This window comes from Chrysemys picta, chromosome 3 (assembly GCF_011386835.1).
Source record: "Chrysemys picta bellii isolate R12L10 chromosome 3, ASM1138683v2, whole genome shotgun sequence".
NCBI lineage: Eukaryota > Metazoa > Chordata > Testudines > Emydidae > Chrysemys > Chrysemys picta.
This window is the reverse complement of record NC_088793.1, coordinates 48,966,122-48,987,223: the sequence shown is the minus strand read 5'-3', so window position 1 is coordinate 48,987,223 and position 21,102 is coordinate 48,966,122. Positions and strand designations below refer to the sequence as shown.

The 21,102-nt window shown below is 37.4% G+C and overlaps 1 protein-coding gene and 1 long non-coding RNA gene across 3 annotated transcripts in view; one reads left to right on the top strand and one right to left on the bottom strand.

The window, feature by feature from the left end:
• Window positions 1-431: 431 nt before the first annotated feature.
• Window positions 432-19,476, bottom strand: LOC122173557 (uncharacterized). 2 transcript variants are annotated; one of them, XR_006174130.2, is made up of 3 exons: window positions 19,296-19,476; window positions 2,585-2,639; window positions 432-599 (listed from the first exon to the last, which is right to left on the bottom strand). It is a non-coding gene; the product is annotated as an uncharacterized LOC122173557 (long non-coding RNA). The 2 variants fall into 2 exon arrangements; XR_006174129.2 differs by lacking the exons at window positions 432-599; window positions 2,585-2,639 and adding an exon at window positions 15,859-15,908.
• The window catches only part of BMP5 (bone morphogenetic protein 5), a 73,222-nt gene continuing 67,785 nt past the window's right edge, over window positions 15,666-21,102 (top strand). Inside the window, exon 1 of the mRNA XM_005300200.5 lies at window positions 15,666-16,149. Within this exon, the coding sequence (XP_005300257.1) occupies window positions 15,666-16,149 (484 nt within the window). The remainder of the gene's footprint in view (window positions 16,150-21,102) is intronic.

Genomic DNA, 21,102 nt, shown 5'->3' with positions numbered 1-21,102 from the left:
AGAAAAAACTCCCAACTTAATTAAAAGCATTACTTGAATAAGGACTGCATGATTGGCTCTATTGTTCGTCACCATCCCATTGTATGACAGAAGTCACCAAGCTAATTCCAGCTGAACAGAAACTATGTTTTGCACTTGCATACAGCTAGGCATGCTTGTGTATTTTTTAAATAAATAAATAAATAAATAAGTTGTCCTTGGAAGTGGATGAGATTGAAGTTTGAAAATGAGAATTGCTGCAGGACCTGAACATAGATTTTATAATAGCTAATGACACATAATCTGGCTCCTAACTTCCTGCTGAGTGCTCAGTCATCAACCTTCTTTATTTATGAAGAAATTTTTGGTTGGTCTTTTCAGAAACTCCAAGTAATACTTTACAGAATATGAAACTTTAGTCTAATTCAGTCAAATAAAGCCTTTGTCCTTACCTCCTGTGTATTCTATTGCATTTCTGTTATAGACTATTTCACTCTCATTTCAATAGAGGCCTTTAGTCTGTCTTCTCCCGGTGATCTTTACATCTTCATCATCTCCTTCTTTATCTGTCTTCTGTCTCTGGTGCACCTCACTGTTAGCTCCTTGTCTGGACCTCACTCCTGTTAGGATAATAGTTAGTTCAGTTTCCCTCAATTTACTAACTGGTCTTTTGGTTTTCACTCTTCTTTTCTTGTCTGCTAAATCCTGGTTACACTCTAACTTCACACTACTGAATGCTTCAAAGACTGAAGTTTTTGCTTTTGGGTACAAAAGGTACCGCTTGTTCAACATCTCTGAATCCACTATCATGCTCTCGAACTCAGATGTGAGCTTTTCTCCAAAGGCTAGAAGTTTTCGAATTATCCTAAGTCTCTTACTTTCTTTTACTTCCACATCTCCTTTGTCTGTCAATCTGTCCATTAGCTCTGATTTCCTAAATTTGTCCTAGTGTATAACCGGTAAAGAATCTCAATGAAGGCAAACTTACGGTTGCAGTTACGTTGTCAAAATGCTTCTTTATCAGTCTCCAAATCAACTCCATAACTATTCTCCTGGCTTTCAAAAATCTCCATGGACTTACTCCACCCTATTTCCTTGACCTCATATCACTTCATCCTCCGCCTGCTCCTTTCTGTCTCTTCCTCTCAGACGGAGAGTTCTCTTTTGCTTACACTGCATCATCTGTCTGGAACTCTCCGAATAAGTGAGTCACTTCCATACCTTAGATCTCGCCTTAAAACCCTCTCTTTTTCTCGTGATTAAGGCCACTGGAAATCTGTATCTCAGAAAAAAATCTACAGAATCCTGTGCATTTGCTGTTCTCCACTGGAAAGGCCATAATCTCCTACTGGGACTCTTGTGAGATGTTTTAATTCTCATGTTTCTAGCTGAATGTTCCCTGGTACTCCATGGCTTATTGTTTGACTTCCAATACTTGGGAGCTGAGCTGAACCCTGTCACTGAAATGAGCTTTCCAGCACTTTCCTCCCTTACTCATGGCAATTGAAATCAATTCTATCATGATCATTAGCTGGTAGGGAGGAACCAGTTGCTACAGATATTTTGCAGAAACCATTTGATAAAATTTCTGTGAATTTTCTATGGAATTTAAAACTCATCATATTTTATCTGTGGAACGTCAGTTCACTATTTATATTCTGTTTTCTGCAAATCTGTGCACAGAGGACATATTATAAACAAGTTGTAATGTACTTCAGTCTTCAGCTGCTTGCCCATAGTAATAGCACTATTTTTTTTCATAGTAATTTTAAGGACAGCTAAAGGTCTTTGATGGGTTTAAACAATTATAAGTATAAGCCCTGATTAATATTTGCCTGCAGACATCTTCAGCTATTTTGTTTTTTCAAATGATATAGGGACACGTTCTTGTCAGTATTCTGTTTCTTTTGCACCACTCAGAAGGCACAAAGAGCAGAGACTGGCCGTAACCCTCTTGCTTTGGGTTCTCTTGGTATGGGGAACCTCTCGGGTTAGCTCCTTTGCCATTCTCCCTGGTACAGGGAGAATGTTAGAGGGAGTGGCTGGACCATAATGTATCCTGGCTCTCTCCAGCTGGTGGGTGTCTCTTGGGAAACATAGCCAGGTACCTGCTGCATGTTAGAGCAGCCTCAGCCAGGTAGAGAGATCAGGGAGCCAACCAATCATGTCTGGAGTGGCTCACAACCGTGAGTGGCTACCTAAGAGCAAACTGGTGGTATGTTTTATAATTAGACTTCACCAACCCAGTACTAAACATGAACTCCTGGGATCACTATAACAATCTTGCCATGGAGTCACAGACAGTCCCCTGAGACTGTCTGTAACGCCAACAGACCCTGGTCATCGGCAGGTGCGATCGAACCTGGCACCTCTGGAGCTAAATGCATGAGCCTCTACTGCATGAGCAAAAAGTCACATGGCTGTAGAGCAGACTCATTAATCTCTCTAAGTGGTCTCAGTGCTACTATATGAGACAGAACACCAGACCCAGGAGGTGTGTGGGTTACACTCTCCAGTCTATCGTGCCACCCAGGCAAGTTGGGCTTGGTGACAAATGGTCACTTACACCAAAAGTCACAAAATACTCAAGAGAATAGTCACTTACCGCAGATCAATTTGTATCTTAGATCTCACACCAGAGACAAAGCCTGTAGCCAGTCCTGTAATAAAAGAACTAAAGGTTTATTAATTAAGAAAAAGAGATGAGTTATTTACAGGTTAAAGCAAGCAAACATATACACACTCATGAGTTACCATATATGGTTCCTAAAGATGAGAGAGATTTGGTAATATGTCAATTCAAAGTGTCTTTCATGGCAGAAGTAGTGGCAAACCCTGGGGATCTCTGCCTTAATTTAATGTCTCTGGCCCTCTGAGAGTTCAAACAGCAAAGAGATGAAAAATCTTTGTCAACTATTTTTATTTCCTTCTTCCAGTATTTAAACCGATGGGATGAGGCACATAGTTCTCCATGGGTGGATGGGTCAATTAATAGAGCTTTTGTCTTATAATGTCCACTTAATTTTTGATAGTTCTCCTGGATTGGGGGGCGGGGACAGTTCCCATGCCTGGGTTCACAAGTGCAGAGCAAACATTTTCAAAGTTATAAAGCAAAATGTACATAGTTCCTTATAGCATGGAATACAGATATTACAAGTGCGATTAATTCATGCAGCAATTTACAAGCATTTCATAGTGTAAACACTAAATGCGTTCTTATAAAACATATCAGTTTTGAACAAAAATAACATATAGGTGAGCTGGTTTGGCTTCCAGTTATGAGATCATCAGTTCTTAGCTAAAGCCTATGGCCTTGGCCAGAGCTGGCACTTGGTTTACCAGCATCACACCCCAATTCTCTGCTGCACCCAATGAAAGGGGACCCAGCAGACAATCTGCCCCATAGTTTCTAGTCTGAGATTTTTTTTTTTAAATGTTAAAGGAACTCCCCCCTCATCCCCCCACCTCATATTCACCAGCTGATAGTCTGGTAATGTTAGCAGTAATTACTTCCCCTGCTGTTTCAATCTCTGAAGTGTGTTACCCATACACACATTCTCCGCTTCTCCCTACAGCACACATTGTCCCCATCCCATGAACATACTCATGCACTTGATTTTAGTTGTCCCAATCTACGAACCTGCCTGTTTATGGCAGATTTAGACATAAAGAATTGAAAGCATTTGCATGAAAATGTTAAGAGGTGCTGGAGAAGGTTGGGGATGCACACCAACAATAATAAATTAGCTGAAAATAAATAAGGAGCAGGTTTTGAAGTCTGACAAATTACCGTATATAAACACACCAAAAACTACTATTAATGGAAACAAAAACATTGTTATTAAAGCTGAACACTGCCATTCAATTAGCTGCAAACTGTTAGTGTCATGCAACTAGTCTGTATAACCAAAAGGTGGCAGCATTTCTTTCAATATTCACAAGGAACAGCTCTTTCAATTACCCATTCTTTTTCAAGCTCATCCTAATAAAACAAATTTTACCCTGTATGATTCCTAGTCTATTTGAATGCCATATGCAAAATGACATCAGGTGTGAGAAGTAAATATTGTTTAACACCAGGAACATAAAAACATCCAGTGTATCTCAACAATAGACAATACACAGCAGGATGCATAAGGATACATTTTCCAAAGCAGTGTATAAGAGTTTTATACAGCAGTCATATCATTAGTTAACAGAATTTCTGTAGCCCTTTTGCTCTCTACCTCAAAGATTGCCCTCAAATAACAATGTTAATAACAAAGTTATAAATAGCAGTGTATAGTCAAAAATTTATTTTCCCCTTAAAAGACTTGTGTGGTACAGGACAAGGCAGGTAGTTGTGTATTGGAGGATTAAACTATTTAACAATCTAAACTGCAAACTTTATCTAGTCACAGATGAGTGGATTGAAAATGTTCCCTACAGGAAATATTGGACAATTGAAGTTACCAAAAGACAGCTAATAAGGAGCTATAAAATATATGGAATAATCCAGTCAATAATACTAAATTCTAAAAAAAAATTAACCAGGAAAGACCACTTGAGGCAAGAGTCTCTTTTACAAGAGTATCCTGGCAAGAGGGGCAGCATAACAGTCAATTATTACAAACAAAATCCAGGTTTCTTAATTAAAATACAAAATACTGGCTCTGCTGTGTAGCCTGTAATAAGTTATGTCCTGAGAAGACTGTAATTATACTGGCGCCTGCTAGTGCCGCCATAGTTAAGTCTGTCACCGTTTCCATTATAAATCCCATTTTTAAGCAATTTATAACTCAGCCGTAAAAAATCATTCTGGACTGAAACTTGGCATGGAAGGTTTCAGACCAAGAAGTTTTTAGGGTTTTGTATTTGTTTTTGTTGAAAAAAAAAATGTGGTTGGTCATCTTTATATTTTTTTTAGGAGCGCACTTAACAAACCAGAAATTTTATGGTTTCAGAAGCTTTCTATCCATCCTGTAACATAAACATAGTTGCTTTTTAAAACTGCATCTGTTCATAAACTGGACTAGAATCCTTCACTGCTTCTTACATAGGATTTTACCTCTTCAGAGATCCACACATACATGAAAACAGACCTCACAATACCCCTGAGAATGGAGAGGTATGAATATTGCCATTTTACAGATGGTGAAACTAGGACAAAGAGAGTTTCAGTAGTAACTCAAGGCCACATAGCAAGTCATTGTATGAGCCAGGATTGGAACTCAAGAGTTCCTGTCCCTCAGGCACATGGTCAGTCAATCAAACAGCACTGCCTGACTTAAATTCCAAATTATTATTGATCAAGTGACTTGTGACATTCCGCAGCCTATGTAGAACAATATCCAGGGAAGATAAGATGATTGATTGATTGGTACAACCTCCTACCTCTGTACTCTCTGGGCCCTCACTGGAGACTGGTGTTGGCCAGATTCCAATGGCAGAAGGGTTGCAAGCTGGTTGTGCTTCCATTATTGGAGAAGTGCCTGTTATGGCTGTCATGGAAACAAAAAGGCTGAGGTTTCTTTGCAGCTCACTGGCCTCCATGTAGTCTCCATGCCCTAGCCCTTGTGCATCGCTGCTGAGCCCATAGAACGGGGAAGGAGAATACTTTTCCAAGGCCACACATTACAATGCTGTGGAATATCATCATTAATTTGTTCCTGTGCAGACTTTTACACAGCCAGGGAACGTAGGGCCCACTGACAGAATATTCTAGTATGGTTGTACTCTGAAAAGAGACTCTGAAAAGATTAGACCTACTTCCTGAGTGTACTCATAATTTCTGCTCACTCTGCTAGCACTCCAACCCAACATTGCTGCTGGACATGAGCTATACCTACTTGTGCATTATCAATGGAATCGTTAATTAAGTTTCCATTGCATAACCTGCTCTCCTTGATGAGGCATGAACAGACAAAACCCAGTTTCATTTTCAGATCCAAGGCTCCATTTGCAGGAAGGCAGTTAATTAACAGGCAAAGATACTTTTCTGGATCAATTTGATCTGCAATCATTGAGGCAACAGGGAAACCCCTGAAGCCAGTCACTTTTCAAAGTAGAAATGCTTTTTAAAGTCTCAGTCTAGGATTTTTTTTACATGTATATGGTAGGACTGTCAAGCGATTAAAAAATTAATCACGATTAATTGTATTTTTCAGTTCACCTCATAGAAGTACTGTAGTGCAATCTCTTTATCATGAAAGTTGAACTTACAAATGTAGATTTATGTACAAAAAAAGCTACGTTCAAACACAAAACAATGTAAGACTTTAGAGCCTACAAGTCCACTCAGTCTTACTTCTTGGTCAGCCAATCACTCAGACAAACAAGGCTGGCTACAATTTGAAGGAGATAATGCTGCCTGCTTCTAATTTACAATGTCACCTGAAAGTGAGAACAGGCGTTCACATGGCACATTGCAAGATATTTACGTGCCAGATGCGCTAAAGATTCATATGTCCCTTCATGCTTCAACCACCATTTCAGAGGACATGCTTCCATGCTGATGAGAGGTTCTGCTCGATAACGATCCAAAGCAGTGTGGACTGACACATGTTCATTTTCATAATCTGAGTCAGATACCACCAGCAGAAGGTAGATTTTCTTTTTTGGTGGTTCGGGTTCTGTAGTTTCCACATCAGAGTGTTGCTCTTTTAAGATTTCTGAAATCATGCTCCACACCTCATCCCTCTCAGATTTTGGACGGCACTTCAGATTCTTAAACCTTGGGTCAAGTGCTGTAGCTATTTTTAGAAATCTCACATTGATACTTCTTTGCATTTTGTCAAATCTGTTGTGAAAGTGTTCTTAAAATGAACATGTGCTGGGTCATCATCAGAGACTGCTATAACATGAAAGATTGCAGAATGCAGGTAAAACAGAGCAGGAGACATACAATTCTCCCGCAAGGAGTTCAGTGACTAAGTAATTAATTCTTTTAAAGAGCATCATCAGCATGGAAGCATGTCCTCTGGAATGGTGGCCGAAGCATGAAGGGTCATACAAATGTTTAGCATATCTGGCATGTAAATACCTTGCAATGCCGGCTACAAAAGTGCCATGCGAACACCTGTTCTCAGTTCTAGGTGACACTGTAAATAAGAAATGGGCAGCAGTATCTCCCATCAATGTAAACAAACTTGTAAACTTGTTTGTCTTAGTGATTGACTGAATAAGAAGTAGGACTGAGTGGACTTGTAGGCTCTGAAGTTTAAAATTGTTTTGTTTTTGAGTGCAGTTATGTAACCAAAAAAAATCTGCATTTGTAAGTTACACTTTCACGATAAAGAGATTGCACTTCAGTACTTGTATGAGGTGAATTGAAAAATACTATTTCTTTTGTTTACAAATATATGCACTGTAAAATGATCATCAGAAATAATAATATAAAGTGAGCACTGTGCACTTTGTATTCTGTGTTGTAATTGAAATCAATATTGAAAATGTAGAAAAACATCCAAAAATATATTTAATAAATTTCAATTGTTATACGTGTGATTAATCATGATTAATTTTTTTGAGTTAATCGCATGAGTTAAATGCGATTAATTGACAGTCCTAGTACATGGACATGCTGCGGTTCTTCCATGACGCACAGCTCATACCCACTAAAATGCCAGGTCAACAGCACTGAAGTTTGTGAGGCTATAGAAATATAAATAAGGGCAGATCTGTGTGATTATGCAGTGTCTACACTATGGTGTAGTTTCAGATATGGAAGTTGGGATCGTTCTTTGACCATGCAAGGACGCAGCCTGTACGTGTAAATAATTAGCCTGTTGCTTAGAGTAACTTGTGCTTTTCTTACTCTCCTGAAATGGGCCAGTGGTATTAATCTTTATCCTTCCTAAATCTTTTGGGGAAGGGGTGGGGAACAGATTACTCTACTCTCGGCCATGGGTTCTTTACCTGGGTGTCTCAGGTAGGTGAAGGGTATTAGATTCTGTGCCATAACCATGCAATGGCTCTGCAAATCCCAACTTCACAACACCAGCTATGTGAATGGAGGGTCAGTAGCTGCTAATAATTTTCATATTTTCATCTGCAAATTTCAAGGCACTTTACAAAAGTGTGTGAATATTTTCTCTGTTATTACAGAGGAAGTAAACTGAGGCAACGACAGATCACCCAATGATAGAATAGAACAAACCCAGACCTCTTGACTTCCAGTCCTGTACTTTTAGCAGCCAGACCAGTTAGCTGTGCTGACAAACTTCATCAACCCAAGTATTGACAGTTAATTTTAGCAACACCTGCCTAACAATGGTGAAATAAGTTTGATCACATGTGGCAGATGGTCCCCATCCTGCTGCATGTGGGCACTATGCCCTGGAGAGACAGTATGATTCAGTAGCTGTGGATTCAGGACCCTTCTGTTCTATTCTCAGCCCTGCCAACTGCTGTGTGACCTGGGCAAGCCACTTCACCCCCTCTGTGTGCCTTGTTGAACTAGATAGTTCCTGCACTGAATGGTTTCTAGTCTGTCCCTATGGGTTTATACAGCTTTTAGCATCATGGAGTCCTGATGTTGGTTGTGGCTTTTAGGTGTTATCATAGTACAAATAATTAATAATAATAATCCCTGCCCTCCTGTGTCAGTATCAGTACTGTGCCTACAAAAATCCCTTTTCGTGCAGCACATGGGCATTTCACATGATTGCATACTTTGGTTGTGTTTTGGGTGATACCACTTTTGTCTATTGTCCCAAAGCTGCTGTACAGATATTTTGTACCCTGGTCCCTTCATTGGGCATGGTTTACTGTTGATGATGCCCAAAGAAACCTGTTCACAAAGCTCAGTCAGCATAATCCAAAGATTTTAGGGTGTATGTTGTGTCCCATTAATATTATACACTTTTATGCAGATCTTTTCCTCTGGTAATATTCTTTGCACTGCATGGGGCGATTAAGCCTTTAATAATAATTAATAATATAGCACTTTTCTTCAGTAGGTCTCAAAGTACTTCACAATTTTTAATATAATTATCCTCACAATATTCTTTGAGGTAGGGAAAGTATTATCTCCATTTTACGATAGGGAACCGAGGCACAGGGCAGCTGTGTTACTTATGGTAGTACAACTAATTGAAAGTATTGCAGCCACAGCTCCTTCTATGCCTCGAGGAATGCTGATCTATTACAAAAAGAGGAGGAAAGTGTTGCTAAACAAGGGAGAAGGGAAATTGTAAAAGAAAAAAAAGAAAAAATAGAAAATTACATCTGTCTCCAGAGATGTTAGAAAGAGTAGAAGAGATGTGGGGGCAGGAAGAGGGAGAAAGGAAAGAGTTATGCTGGGAAAGGGTTTAAGTTAAGAAAGTAGAAAACAAATGGACATGTGCATATGGAATTAGAGAGAACACGTCAGTGCAACACTCTGTAAAGGAGAGAAACACATGGTGGGAAGGTGTAAGGCAGCAAAATAAGAGAGGGCACACAAGCAACCTATAGAAAAAACAATAAGACCAAAAGTTTGTAGGGCAAAAAGAGAGTGGGAAACAGTCAGATCAAAATATTTCCATGAAAGGTGCTAAAGAGATAGGTAGAGTACTCGGGTAGAATACACAATAGAGAAAAAATCCTGGAATTTTAGAATAAAGAATTTCAAGAGAAGATTAATAGTGTGACACAGACATTCAAACTAACGAGCTATGATTTATTAACACAGTCATTTAATATATTGCACAGTAAAGAATGAAAAAAGCAAAGGAAGACGCAGAGCACAAGCTGGAGGATGTCCCTGACACAGAAATTAGGACAGCATTGGCGTAACAGAAAGGATATGGCACAGCCAGAGGACAATGAGTGTAACAGGTACCAGTTTGCAGCTGGGGCACAAGAAATTTTTTTTAAGGCTAAGCCAAGCATAAACTTTGTAAAAAGAGCTATGCACTGCTACTTACAAATGTTTTCCACGTCCAAGTGTTTTGCATTTGCCATTGTGCAATTCTTTTTACTAATTAGAGCCTTATTGGAAACCAAAGGGGGTTACTGGAAGCTCTTTTGGTTTCTAAAATATGCAAATGACAATGCTTGGATGATAGATCGTTTTATTAATTGTATGTTCTGTGGTTCAAGTATTGCAAAGAATATTTGTGAAAGAAAGCTTCAATTTTTTTAATCATCAAACAAAATATGATTAAAAGGGCTCATTTTATACATTGCAAAACATTTTCTGACTTGAAACTTTAAAAATATTGTGGTGTTTTTTATAATAGGGACAATACCATGCTGATGGCTTTTACAGCATAGTGCATGGAGCTCTACATAGAACAACTCTCACAGATTATTGTATTTTAAGCTAGAGGTCCTTCTTTGCCTGTAGATTGAAACAAAGACGACTTATTCTGTTATATGCTTTCTATAAAATGCCTGGAGACATACCACATAGGCAGGGCTGTGAACTTGTCTGAACTTTATAAGAATTGGATGAGAAACCTGTAGAGAAAACGTAAGTTCCTCTAGGAAGTTGTGTTGGTGACTGAGTTGGTGGCACTCAGCTATGAGTCAGTATTGAACCAATGCCTCTATGTAGTGGGCACTGTGGTGCAATGCATTCATCTGAATAAAACAAGACATAGAGGTCCTTTCTACTTGTTGATTCCATGTCGTTCTTATTGATTCCATGATGGTACTCATAACAATACGGATAGCATAAATATCTCCTGGTAACATTTCAAGGCCAAAGCCTACTCTAAATTTCCCTTGTGGTTAAAATTTAATCTGGTATCCTCCTCTTCCTGCTGTGATGTAGTGGCAGATAAAGTTATCCCTATCCACTATATGTAACTCTTAAATGCTTTGGGATCCTCCCGAATGAACAATGTTTATATGGGTATGTTGCTTCACTTGTCTCCAGCAGTTAATTTCAGCAATATCCCAGCAATTTATTCTGACTCATTAAATATAATTAAGAATTCCAACATAGATCATATTCTCTCCTCTGCCAGCAGAATTCCCTTTCAGAGTTCCATGCATAGGGCAAGTGCAGTCCTATGCAGAGCAGTTGTTTCATTTGTACAGTAAGTAAAAATACAACTTAACACACACTATCCATTTCTGTTGAGATCCAATTGAAAGCAGCTATGTGGATTTTATTCCTGAGCTGTCTAACATGTCCAACACAGGAACCTGCAATTCAACCTCTCCTTGCCATTGCAAGTAGGTCCAAGTTTGGTGGTGGTGGTGGTGGTGTAACACACATGCATTTTTCAGTTTGATGATACTCTATGCACTTTATGGAATGATCCTATCCCAGTAAGAGTGTGGCAGACATGCTATCTCTAAATACGCTTAATATATATGCCAGTCTTCCTTCCATGCTGCCTCTTGTACTTGGAAATCTCACCCTCTCCTTGTTCTTCAGATGTTTTCCCCCTGGGTAGTGAAATCTCTCCATAAAAGTCTCTTCTTCCTTTTTTAACCCCAACTCATGAGAGAGAACAAGTATACCAACAAAGAGTAAACTTGCACTGCTTTAAGGGTTGGACCTTCATTTTATGTATAATACAGATCTGGACGCTGGATCTATCCCATTGGTTGCATGCATAGAATAGACAGGATGATTGGGCCCTGAGCTGTATTCTCTGTGACTGATATAAATTTTAAACATGTGGGAAAGGGACCATGATTTCCTCTATTTTAAATGTGGCAAAACACAGTTATTTATAGAGAACCATTGCTATGATCTGTTCCTGTAAGCCAATGTGATATACAGAATCCAGCAGAGTGCTCCTCTTGGCAGCCACTGGCTGCATATATTTCTAAGCACCAAACAGTGTCCTCACGTAAAAACAATGACATATCCAATGACTTCAGTAACTCGCCGCAGAGTTAAGAATTTTCACTTGTTGAAATGCTATGGCCAAGTATCCTGAATCTGTGAATGGCTATTTCCTGAACACAGGGATTCCCAGGATTTATTATTTTTTCTTAATGTCATCCAAGTTGTAGTGTGATCTGAACACACCGATGATGCTAATGTTGCCATTTGCAAGGTCTGGAGAGAGATTGCTTACATGCTCTCCTATGTAAATTCCAAGTTGAACCCCTGGGGATGAAAGATGATCAAACTGTGCATCTTTATATTTCAGAATGAGGATTGTTGATTTTAGAGAGAGCCAAAACTGGAACCTCAAATCCAAAGTAATCTGAATTTTGGATTCAAACACACTGCTGCAGTTTTGGTTCTGGATCAGATACAAAACCACCAGGGGCCTAGTTTCCTATTCTGATTTGAACGCAGCTAAAATGTTATGAAATTAGTTGGTTTCATACAGTTTCCATTACTTTTAAACTGAAATCTCATGCAAACAGCTCACAAGATTATGTTGTCATAAAATATGAATCCTAGCTCTAATTTGATGTTGAACCTGAATCCTCACCTCAACCCAATCCAGAGCCAAACATCACTTCTTGTTTCATCTGTAGTCAAAACTTGGGGGGGTATGGATCAGCGTTCACGTCGCACTCCCTGTCAGTACCCGGCCCGGGCAAGCTAATAATCCAGCCAGCGGACCAAATTCGGTGATGAATCCTGGTCATGTGCCACTTGAGGCATGTTGTGCATACACTAAGAAGAAGACTTGCCAATAAAAGACACCAGTATACTAGATTTGTGTGTGATGTCTCCATTTGCTAGCCAATCCACCTACAGAAGATATAAGGAAAGGACCTTTTCTACCTTAACTGCTGCAGGAGATGTCCTTTAGCTCAACTAATAGACCCTTTAATTTTTGGAGCTGAAGGGTTCTGGCACCCCATGTGTGAGATATCTGTGGTAAATGTCTGTTGTCGTAGAACATGAATTTGTTATGGAAGGATGTTGTGTTTGTTCTGATAAAAATTAAAGGCTTTTCTTTAAAAGTTCTAGTCAAGTGGACTTGCTGGCTCAGAGTAGGTAACCTTTCATATGTAGATCAAGTGTTTGCTTCTGACTTAGTTTGATAGTGACTGAAATTGTCACCATCAGCTGTATGATTAGTGGTTTATATGATTATTCTGATTCCTATCAGACAGCTATTTACATAATTAAAAAGCAACCTCACCACTGAGAACATTAGTTGGTACTCGCAGGAGAGAAACCAAAGATTGACTGACTGGCTTTGTGCTTGAGGCACTTTAACCTTCAGCTTGTCTAAGGGGCAGCAGGCAGCAGTACAAACTTCCTACATTGTCTCACTCAAGACTCCAGGGCAATCCATCCAAGACCTTTTATGAATGCTTAGAGGGAAAAAAATGATGTAGCAATGTTGGTCCCAGGATATTAGACAAGATGAATGAATATATTGAATCAACTTCTGTTGGTGAAAGTGACAAGCTGTTGTGCTTACTCACAAGAAGAGCTCTGTGTAAACTTGAAAGCTTGTGTTTTTCACCAACAGAAGTTGGTCTTATAAAAGATTGTCTCTCTAGAGAAAAATGGGGACATTTTGGTGGAAAAGAGAAATAAGCAAGTTTACGAGAGATATAATGGAGCCAGGTCTACAATAACATCCTAGGCACCATTATGCCCCTGTGAATAGGGCAAATGGGAGCTCAAACTTAAATGCAAACTGAGATTTACTTTATAGCGGACACAGCAAATGGTTGCTGAGGGAAAATAAATGGAAAAAGATCTCAGTAGGGTCCTGATCATTCTCCCATAAAGGACTAAAAATTTTGTCATCAACTTCGGTGTTAATTGTAGCAGTCCCATTATAGGATAAATCCTTCCCCTGGCAATGTCCGTAAACCCTACTGAACTCAATGGGGTGCCTGGGGTTGCCTTGAATGGGTCCTTGATTTAATGGAAAGGGTTCAATATACTTTAATGGGAGTTGAATTGGGCCCCAGGGGCAGAATATGGACTAGAACGTATGAGAAAAGCTTGTTTGTGCCCACTGTACTAGAGAAATTGTTCATGAGTGGCTCATTAGGGTGAGAATATCATTTCTGTAATGCTCGTAAGTTCACTGAGAACTATGGTCATCTGCTGAGTAGGTGCTGGTCACATGAGTGAAAGCTGCCTGAAGGCAATTTAGGAACCTGTTTTTCCTTTGATGTCCGGCATTTCAGTAACTTTTTTCATTTTTTTGGTCCTATTTCTTCTTGCCCCCATTTCACTCTCCAGTTGTATCCTCATCAAGGGAAATTTCCCTAATGCTTAAACCAAATTTTAAGAAGGAGGTTACTGGCTGCAAGTAATTTTAAGCAATAGTGACACACAACACTATGATTTTTGTGTAAATTATATGAAAATCCAAGGTGCAGGCCTTAATAAAATCGAGACAAGAACCATAATTTCGATTAAAGCATTTGTGAGTAACTGTTTAGCTTGCTAGCCAGTTATACTAAATTGGAGAAATAGTTTATTGGTAGCAGGCTATGAGTTTAAATCTCAGTTCTGGACTTTTACTTGGAAATGCAGTACAGTCATTTATTATACAAAATACATTTTAAACAAATGATTACATAGGTTGTAATTTGTAATTAGCAATAATGTATAATTACACCATTAACTATGTGCATTTTGAATATATTGCTTGCTGACTTTAATTTAGATTGCCTTCTGTTAATTTTCAGCTAAACAGAGAAATAAATTGAGCTTTAATTGATAAATTATCCTACAGGTTTTTTTTTTTTAAAAAAGGTAATCTCTATTTACGTAAGCATCTTAAAATATAAACACTTCTCCGAATGAGATCCTAGTTTAATATGTCATGTGATTGAGTGTGTCATATTCAAATTTTCTAATTTGCAGACTCAAAGATTTATATTATAAGCATAAACAAATTTAGGACGTCGTTAAAGTAAAGCTAAATGATAGAGCTGTGGTTTTCTAGAAGCTGTTTGTAAATGTCAAAATAGGTATGTAGCCAATTTACATATATTACTGTACATTGGGGTCCTGGGGGGGTGAAGCTTTGTCTGGCAGCAGAAGGGTTAAGGACTTTTTTGCTTTGCCCGTTTCAAATTACAATGAGAAGCCTCTTCTTTCCCAGCAGGGTTGTGCTTACATTAGTCTTTAGATCTCTGTTGAAGAGAGCTGTTATATTTGTGCCTGCTAGAGTTGGAAATAACAGTTAAGAAGCTGACTGGGGTTGAATGGATTTACAGAAGTTTTTTCAAGTAAATTCAGGGAAACATATGAATTAGATTAGTACATGCTTTAGAATTAGTTTATACTAAGGTGATTCAAAAGATGTTAAAGTTATCACCAGGCTGCTGGACAAATATAAATTATACTACCAAGGTACAGATCGAGACAAATCTGTGACTCAGGACTTTATCTTGGAAAGAGCGCAAGGTGTGAGAAGAACTCAGAATAACAAGAGAAGATAACTCTGGCAACTACAGTGTATCAGAAGATCAGCTTTTGCTAACACAACCCTGAACTAAAGACCTGGTTATCTAAGGTTTTTAATAGGAATGCCTAGGTCAGCTGACAAAATACTGGTCTTCTGCTCCATAAATGCAGAAAAAACGATAACAACAGTGGAAAATTGGAAGTCTGAATTTCAGCTTTCTTAGAAATAACTGCAACCTGACACATTCCATAATATTTAAACGGCGGGCAGGGGAGAATCACCAAAGATGTTATGTTTAGAGATGACATTGACATGAAGAATAGGTAAATTTTGTTTTTCAGCCACTGGTAAAGCAGACCTCATAGGAGCTCAGAATAAGCAGGAGAAATATTTTTGTTCTTTTTCTTTTCAACAATGAACCTAATGGCACTCAAAGCTTTCCTGGGCTTGCTCTGGAATTGCTGGGTTCTAGTGGGTCATGCACAGGGAGGCTTGGGAGACAATCATGTCCATTCAAGTTTTATTTACAGGAGGCTGCGGAACCATGAAAGAAGGGAGATCCAGAGAGAGATTCTCTCTATCTTGGGTTTACCTCACAGACCCAGACCATTTTCACCTGGAAAGCAGGCTTCTTCTGCACCCCTCTTCATGCTGGACCTGTACAATGCCATGACAAATGAAGAGGATACTGAGGAACTGGCGTATTCACTGAGGGAATCAATGGGAGGAGAGAGCAGAGGGGTAAGAAAAGGATACTCCGCATCTCCAAATGGATACTCACGGAGAATACAATTATCTCGCATGACCCCCCTGACCACACAGAGTCCTCCCTTAGCCAGCCTGCGTGATACCAACTTTCTGAATGATGCCGACATGGTCATGAGCTTTGTCAATTTAGGTATGTCTAAACATTTTTTTCTGCTCTGTTTGACAAACTAGCACCCTGATCCTGTAGTTTGTACAGAGGCAAATCTCCCAATGGGAGATTAGCCTGTATATACAAAACAGGATTGGGCCCTAGAAGTTGTACTACTAATAAAATAGAAATTGTACTAATGGTAAAGTAGCTACATTGTAGGTGGCCATGGAAAAAGGTTTTTCTCACTGTTTATATAAAGTCAGTTTCTATAACTCCCCTCTCCTGGCTTCTGTTTTCCTTCTTTCATTGATGTAATGAAAGTGCTAGCCTTAGGCCAGCTCCATTTTTTTTAAACTAAAAAAAAAAAAATCAAACTCGTATGTGTATTGGTGGGTTATTTCCCCCCTCCGTTTTATGTAAAGCTCAAACATAAATAAACATCAGATGTTAATATTTTAAAGGCTAGAATGTTAAGAGGGTGGGGAATCAAATCATTTCTAACAAGAGAAGGTTATTTTTGTTTATTTTTTCTGTTGGTAAATGTCAAATTTTTGTTATCTTTTCAGCTGGATGGCTGGATTTTGTGGCATCTGCTGCTGATTTTTTGTTATTTCTATTTTGTAACAAGGATTGTATTTTTAGTGTTTTGTCAGGGTGCCTGAAACCTGGGTTAGGTCTTTTGTGTGTTTATTTATAACATAAATAATAGATATAATATTTCATACCAGAAACAAGTAAAAAAGAACGGTTCCAGGACTTTTGAAAGTGTATGTTAATTAAGGTATATGGATGAAACCCAATTATATTTGATCTTGAGTAGCAACATGTTTACCAGTTATGAAGCATTACATAATTCAAACAAAACATCAATTGCACATTTCTTAACTAGAATAGGCAACTTAAATTTCATTAAGAATGTTGCAAACAATTCATTTAATTTACTCACTATTTTTACAATCTCTAAAAATGAAAAAGGAATATGCTGCAAGCCTGACAGCACTATTTATACAACTTCTAATTTGACTTTAGTAGCAAAAGAGTGTAAATGAAAACCTGAAAGTTTTCTACAAGTGCTGTAAAAGATGTGATAAACTCTATTGCTTTCCAGAGTAATAGTTATTATCGTAACTTTTTAAATATTGGCCCATGTTCTGAAATGCACATTAAAATATGTGATAAGCTTTTTAGTCTTCCAGGTTACTAAAACCTGCAGCAGGATTGAACATGTCTCTAATCACTAACCTTCTTAGCTACCAGAATTTGTAGGAAAATGACACCCTAGAGTTCAGTTGCCATAATAATAAAATTACATCTCACTAAATAGTTGGCAGGTTAGTGTGCTCAATTTTCAAAACTTTTTTTTTTTTTTTTACAAAAACAGCAACGTATATCTGCAACTCCTAATACAATTAATAAATTAATTTAATTACATTTTAATTACATTTTTTGTTCCCAGAAGTCAACAAGTTGAACAGAAAAAAACTTATTTTTTCAGTTCCTTTCCAGGGTTTTTCTAAATATTATACTTCTATATTATCTGCTTATTAGTTTAAAAATTATTGGCAACATGATACAACTCACAAAAAGTACTCTACAGCATTTGAAGTTAAAATTCCACTATTAAAAAAAATAGGAAACTCTATGATCTCCTAAGTAATAATCACGTATCCAATCCTACAAAAGTTTACATATGTACTTAACTTAGTACACTGTGGTCACATCCTCAGCTAGTGTAAATTAGTTCAGTTCCATTAAAGTCAATTGAGCTACATCCATCTACAGTGTCTGAGGATCTGACCCTTTGAGTAAGCCTGATGATTTTAATAGGACTTCTTACAGGATGAAATATTAAATACGTGCATAAGTCTTTGCAGGATTGGGATCAAGACTAGACTGGCCAGATTCTGCAGTGCTTACACAGGCAAAACTCCCATTCAGGTGAATGCAAATCTTGTCTATGTGTCTTAATATTTCTGCTTCTCATTCTGCGCTGAGGTCCATGTTCCTTTTAAAAATAAAACCCCTTTAAAATAACATTATATGCTTTGTCTTACATTTTTAACTGAAAATTTGGAGTGAGAGTTTTCTAGTGGTTACAGTAATTAGACATGATTAAAATCTCAAGAATACTATATAAATTCCAGGTTTTGTTTGGTATCTATAAACCATTAAAATGTATTTTAAACCTAAATTAGGCTTAACCCTAAATCAGTTTGAATGCCCTTCCACAGTGTGCATTCTGTGTAATTGTGGTTTATAGCATGCTTCACTATGTAACATTCATAATAAATATTGATGACTAATATAGATTAGCTTTAACATTTTTATTAAATGAGCCCATGTTTTAGCATAATAACGTATGACTAAATAAGTCATTGAAGCAGGTAACCATTTGGTATGATTTAAGATCCCGACAGATGAGAGCCAGCTATGTTAACATATAATGGGGAAAATATGCATTGATAAATTAATGCTAACACTATACCTTAAAATCAATACAAATTGAGGTATTGTTCGTAAAAGAACACAAGTCATTTTAGATTTGAAGCATTGAGCAACATTTATCAAATTAGTAAATCTTTGTAATCCTAGATTGCACTGATAAAATGTATTTAATTAATTATATGCCAGTATTAATATGGTCAATACTGCTTCCAAAGCAGATTAATCATCCTGGCATTTTAAATTTAAACCATTGTATTGCCAATTTATAATTACTTAAAGCACATATGGTAAAACAACAAATGTGTAAGTATCCTGCTGGAGAAGTCTTATTAGCTATGAGCTACAAAAATAAAATCATCCTTATGGGAAACACAATAAATTACAAAAGAAACTGGGGGAAAATAAAAATCAGTGAAGGACAAATCACTTTCTACTGAAGAACAAAAACAGCACTTACATGCTAATTTCAATAAAAATCTACCTGTCAGAATGGAGTTCTAAACTTCTCATCTTTTACAAATACATTTTAAAAATGCAACCCAGGGAACTGAAGTTATACGAAGTTCCCTCAAGCAACCAGGAGCAAAAAATTAACGTATTTATCTTGTCTATAATTAAAACTGTAAGCACATGCTGCTTACACCAGTATTATGGCCCCTTCTTTTTCAAACGATATAGACAGGGCAGGGACTACGTATTCTCTTATGTTTTATACAATGCTGAGCATATTGGCAACTCACCATAAATATTGATGATTGTAACAGAAACGTTAACAGGGTTGGTCTAGAAGACAAAGAATAAAACCTCACCAAAATAAACTACAGAGTTTTTTTAATAATCTGATCATATAACCTATAACTTCAGAGCTTCTTTGTTTTGTTCATGGGTGGTTTTTTCCTGTTACATTTTGACCCAGACTGTTGCAAGTGAGTGACTACAGCTTAGAGTTCTGGCATCTTCTTTTTGGCTGATCTCCAAAATGACATATATGACACCGTATTCACCAGGGAAGAGCTAAATCCTATAATAATTATACAGTCCTTGCTCACTGTGTCCAGTGGGAATTATGTCAAAGGAAGGAGTTAGCTGAAAAAAAAAAGTGTCAGGATTTGCCCACCCCAAACCTTAAAAAAAAGATTGAATTAAAGAAAATTTGGGTCGAGTTTGGACCAAAGAAACAGACAGGATTTTTACAGTTATGTTCAAACATTTCCAGTAAAAGGATTAAGTTTTCCATATGCCATCACAATGAGCACTGCTACCACTGTGCTTAAGGGTTTCTCCACATTTCTATTAATATATCTATATATTTTCTTTTGTTTACAAGTCATCTGTAAAACTTGCTGTAAGCAGATATTTGCCTTTAATAAGCTTTTTCCGTTTTCTGTCTTCCTGTATTTGGTTTGAATAGATTTGGCCACTGTAATATTATGGAATACAAAAATAATCAAACCTTTGGTTTTCAATTATTATTTTCTTGTCTAACATTAAAATGGTTTTAATTTTTAAAAATGCAGATAGGAAGGTCATTATTATATTTGTCAGCCAGAACTTTGCATGCTATTTTAAAGAAGGAACTGACTGTGATATTTAGCTTTACAAAGCAGCTAATGTCCATAAACAGAAACTACTCTTTCATAAGGAGTTTTTGGGCTAGATTCTGCACATTTAATCAAGTGTCCCCACACTAGACCCTTTGGAGTCAGCTACTGAATCAGAGGTTGAAATTAAAGAGAGTTTGCTTGTTTAAGGCATATTTACACTCCTCTGTAAAATGTGAATCATGTATGGACTCATTACAGTCTATTGTTTATTCTATATTACAAATATGATAGAAAACAACTTTTCTGAAGTCATTTTAAGGCTGTACTATGTTTTTACTCAAAATACTTACAAATCTATTTATTACTATTTGAGTTATATAAAATAAAACAGGGGCTCCTATCCATATTTAGCCATTGCGTCTGTACAGTAGCTAGTTTCTTAAACCAAAATAATTGACTTGCTATAAACTCCCATGCTAAAGTAACCAATCATTAGTGAAGGATATGGCAAACTAAGCAAGAAAATGTCAAGAGTAGCGGAAACTGAGCTAGTTTTAATATATGAATTCAAAGAGCATCAGAAACTATTAACTTCTGTATTCATTTAGCACTTAGGAATGGCCAAACTTTTTGTATGGTTTAAAAAAAAAAGAAAAGTGGTCAGTTTCTGACCTTGTAGGCTTAATTTTAGCTATGAGTGAATTTCTTTGGCTGTAGTACAGTATTTACCTCACAAAAATACAAGTTTCTAATGGAAACATTGAAACATCCTTAATGAAAGTGATGCAAGTGGTGCTCTTATTATCTTGTGTTAAACAGACAGATGCTATTATAGAAATGAATGAAGATTAAATAAAATAGCCCACAGAACTTAACTATTTGTATAGTTGGGCAAATACTGCAAAAAACTTCATGACGATGTTGAATGGAAACTACAAAAATCACTGTTTTTTCTTTGTTTTCTGCGAATTTTCATACAAGTGAAAGTTTTGCAAGAAACTTT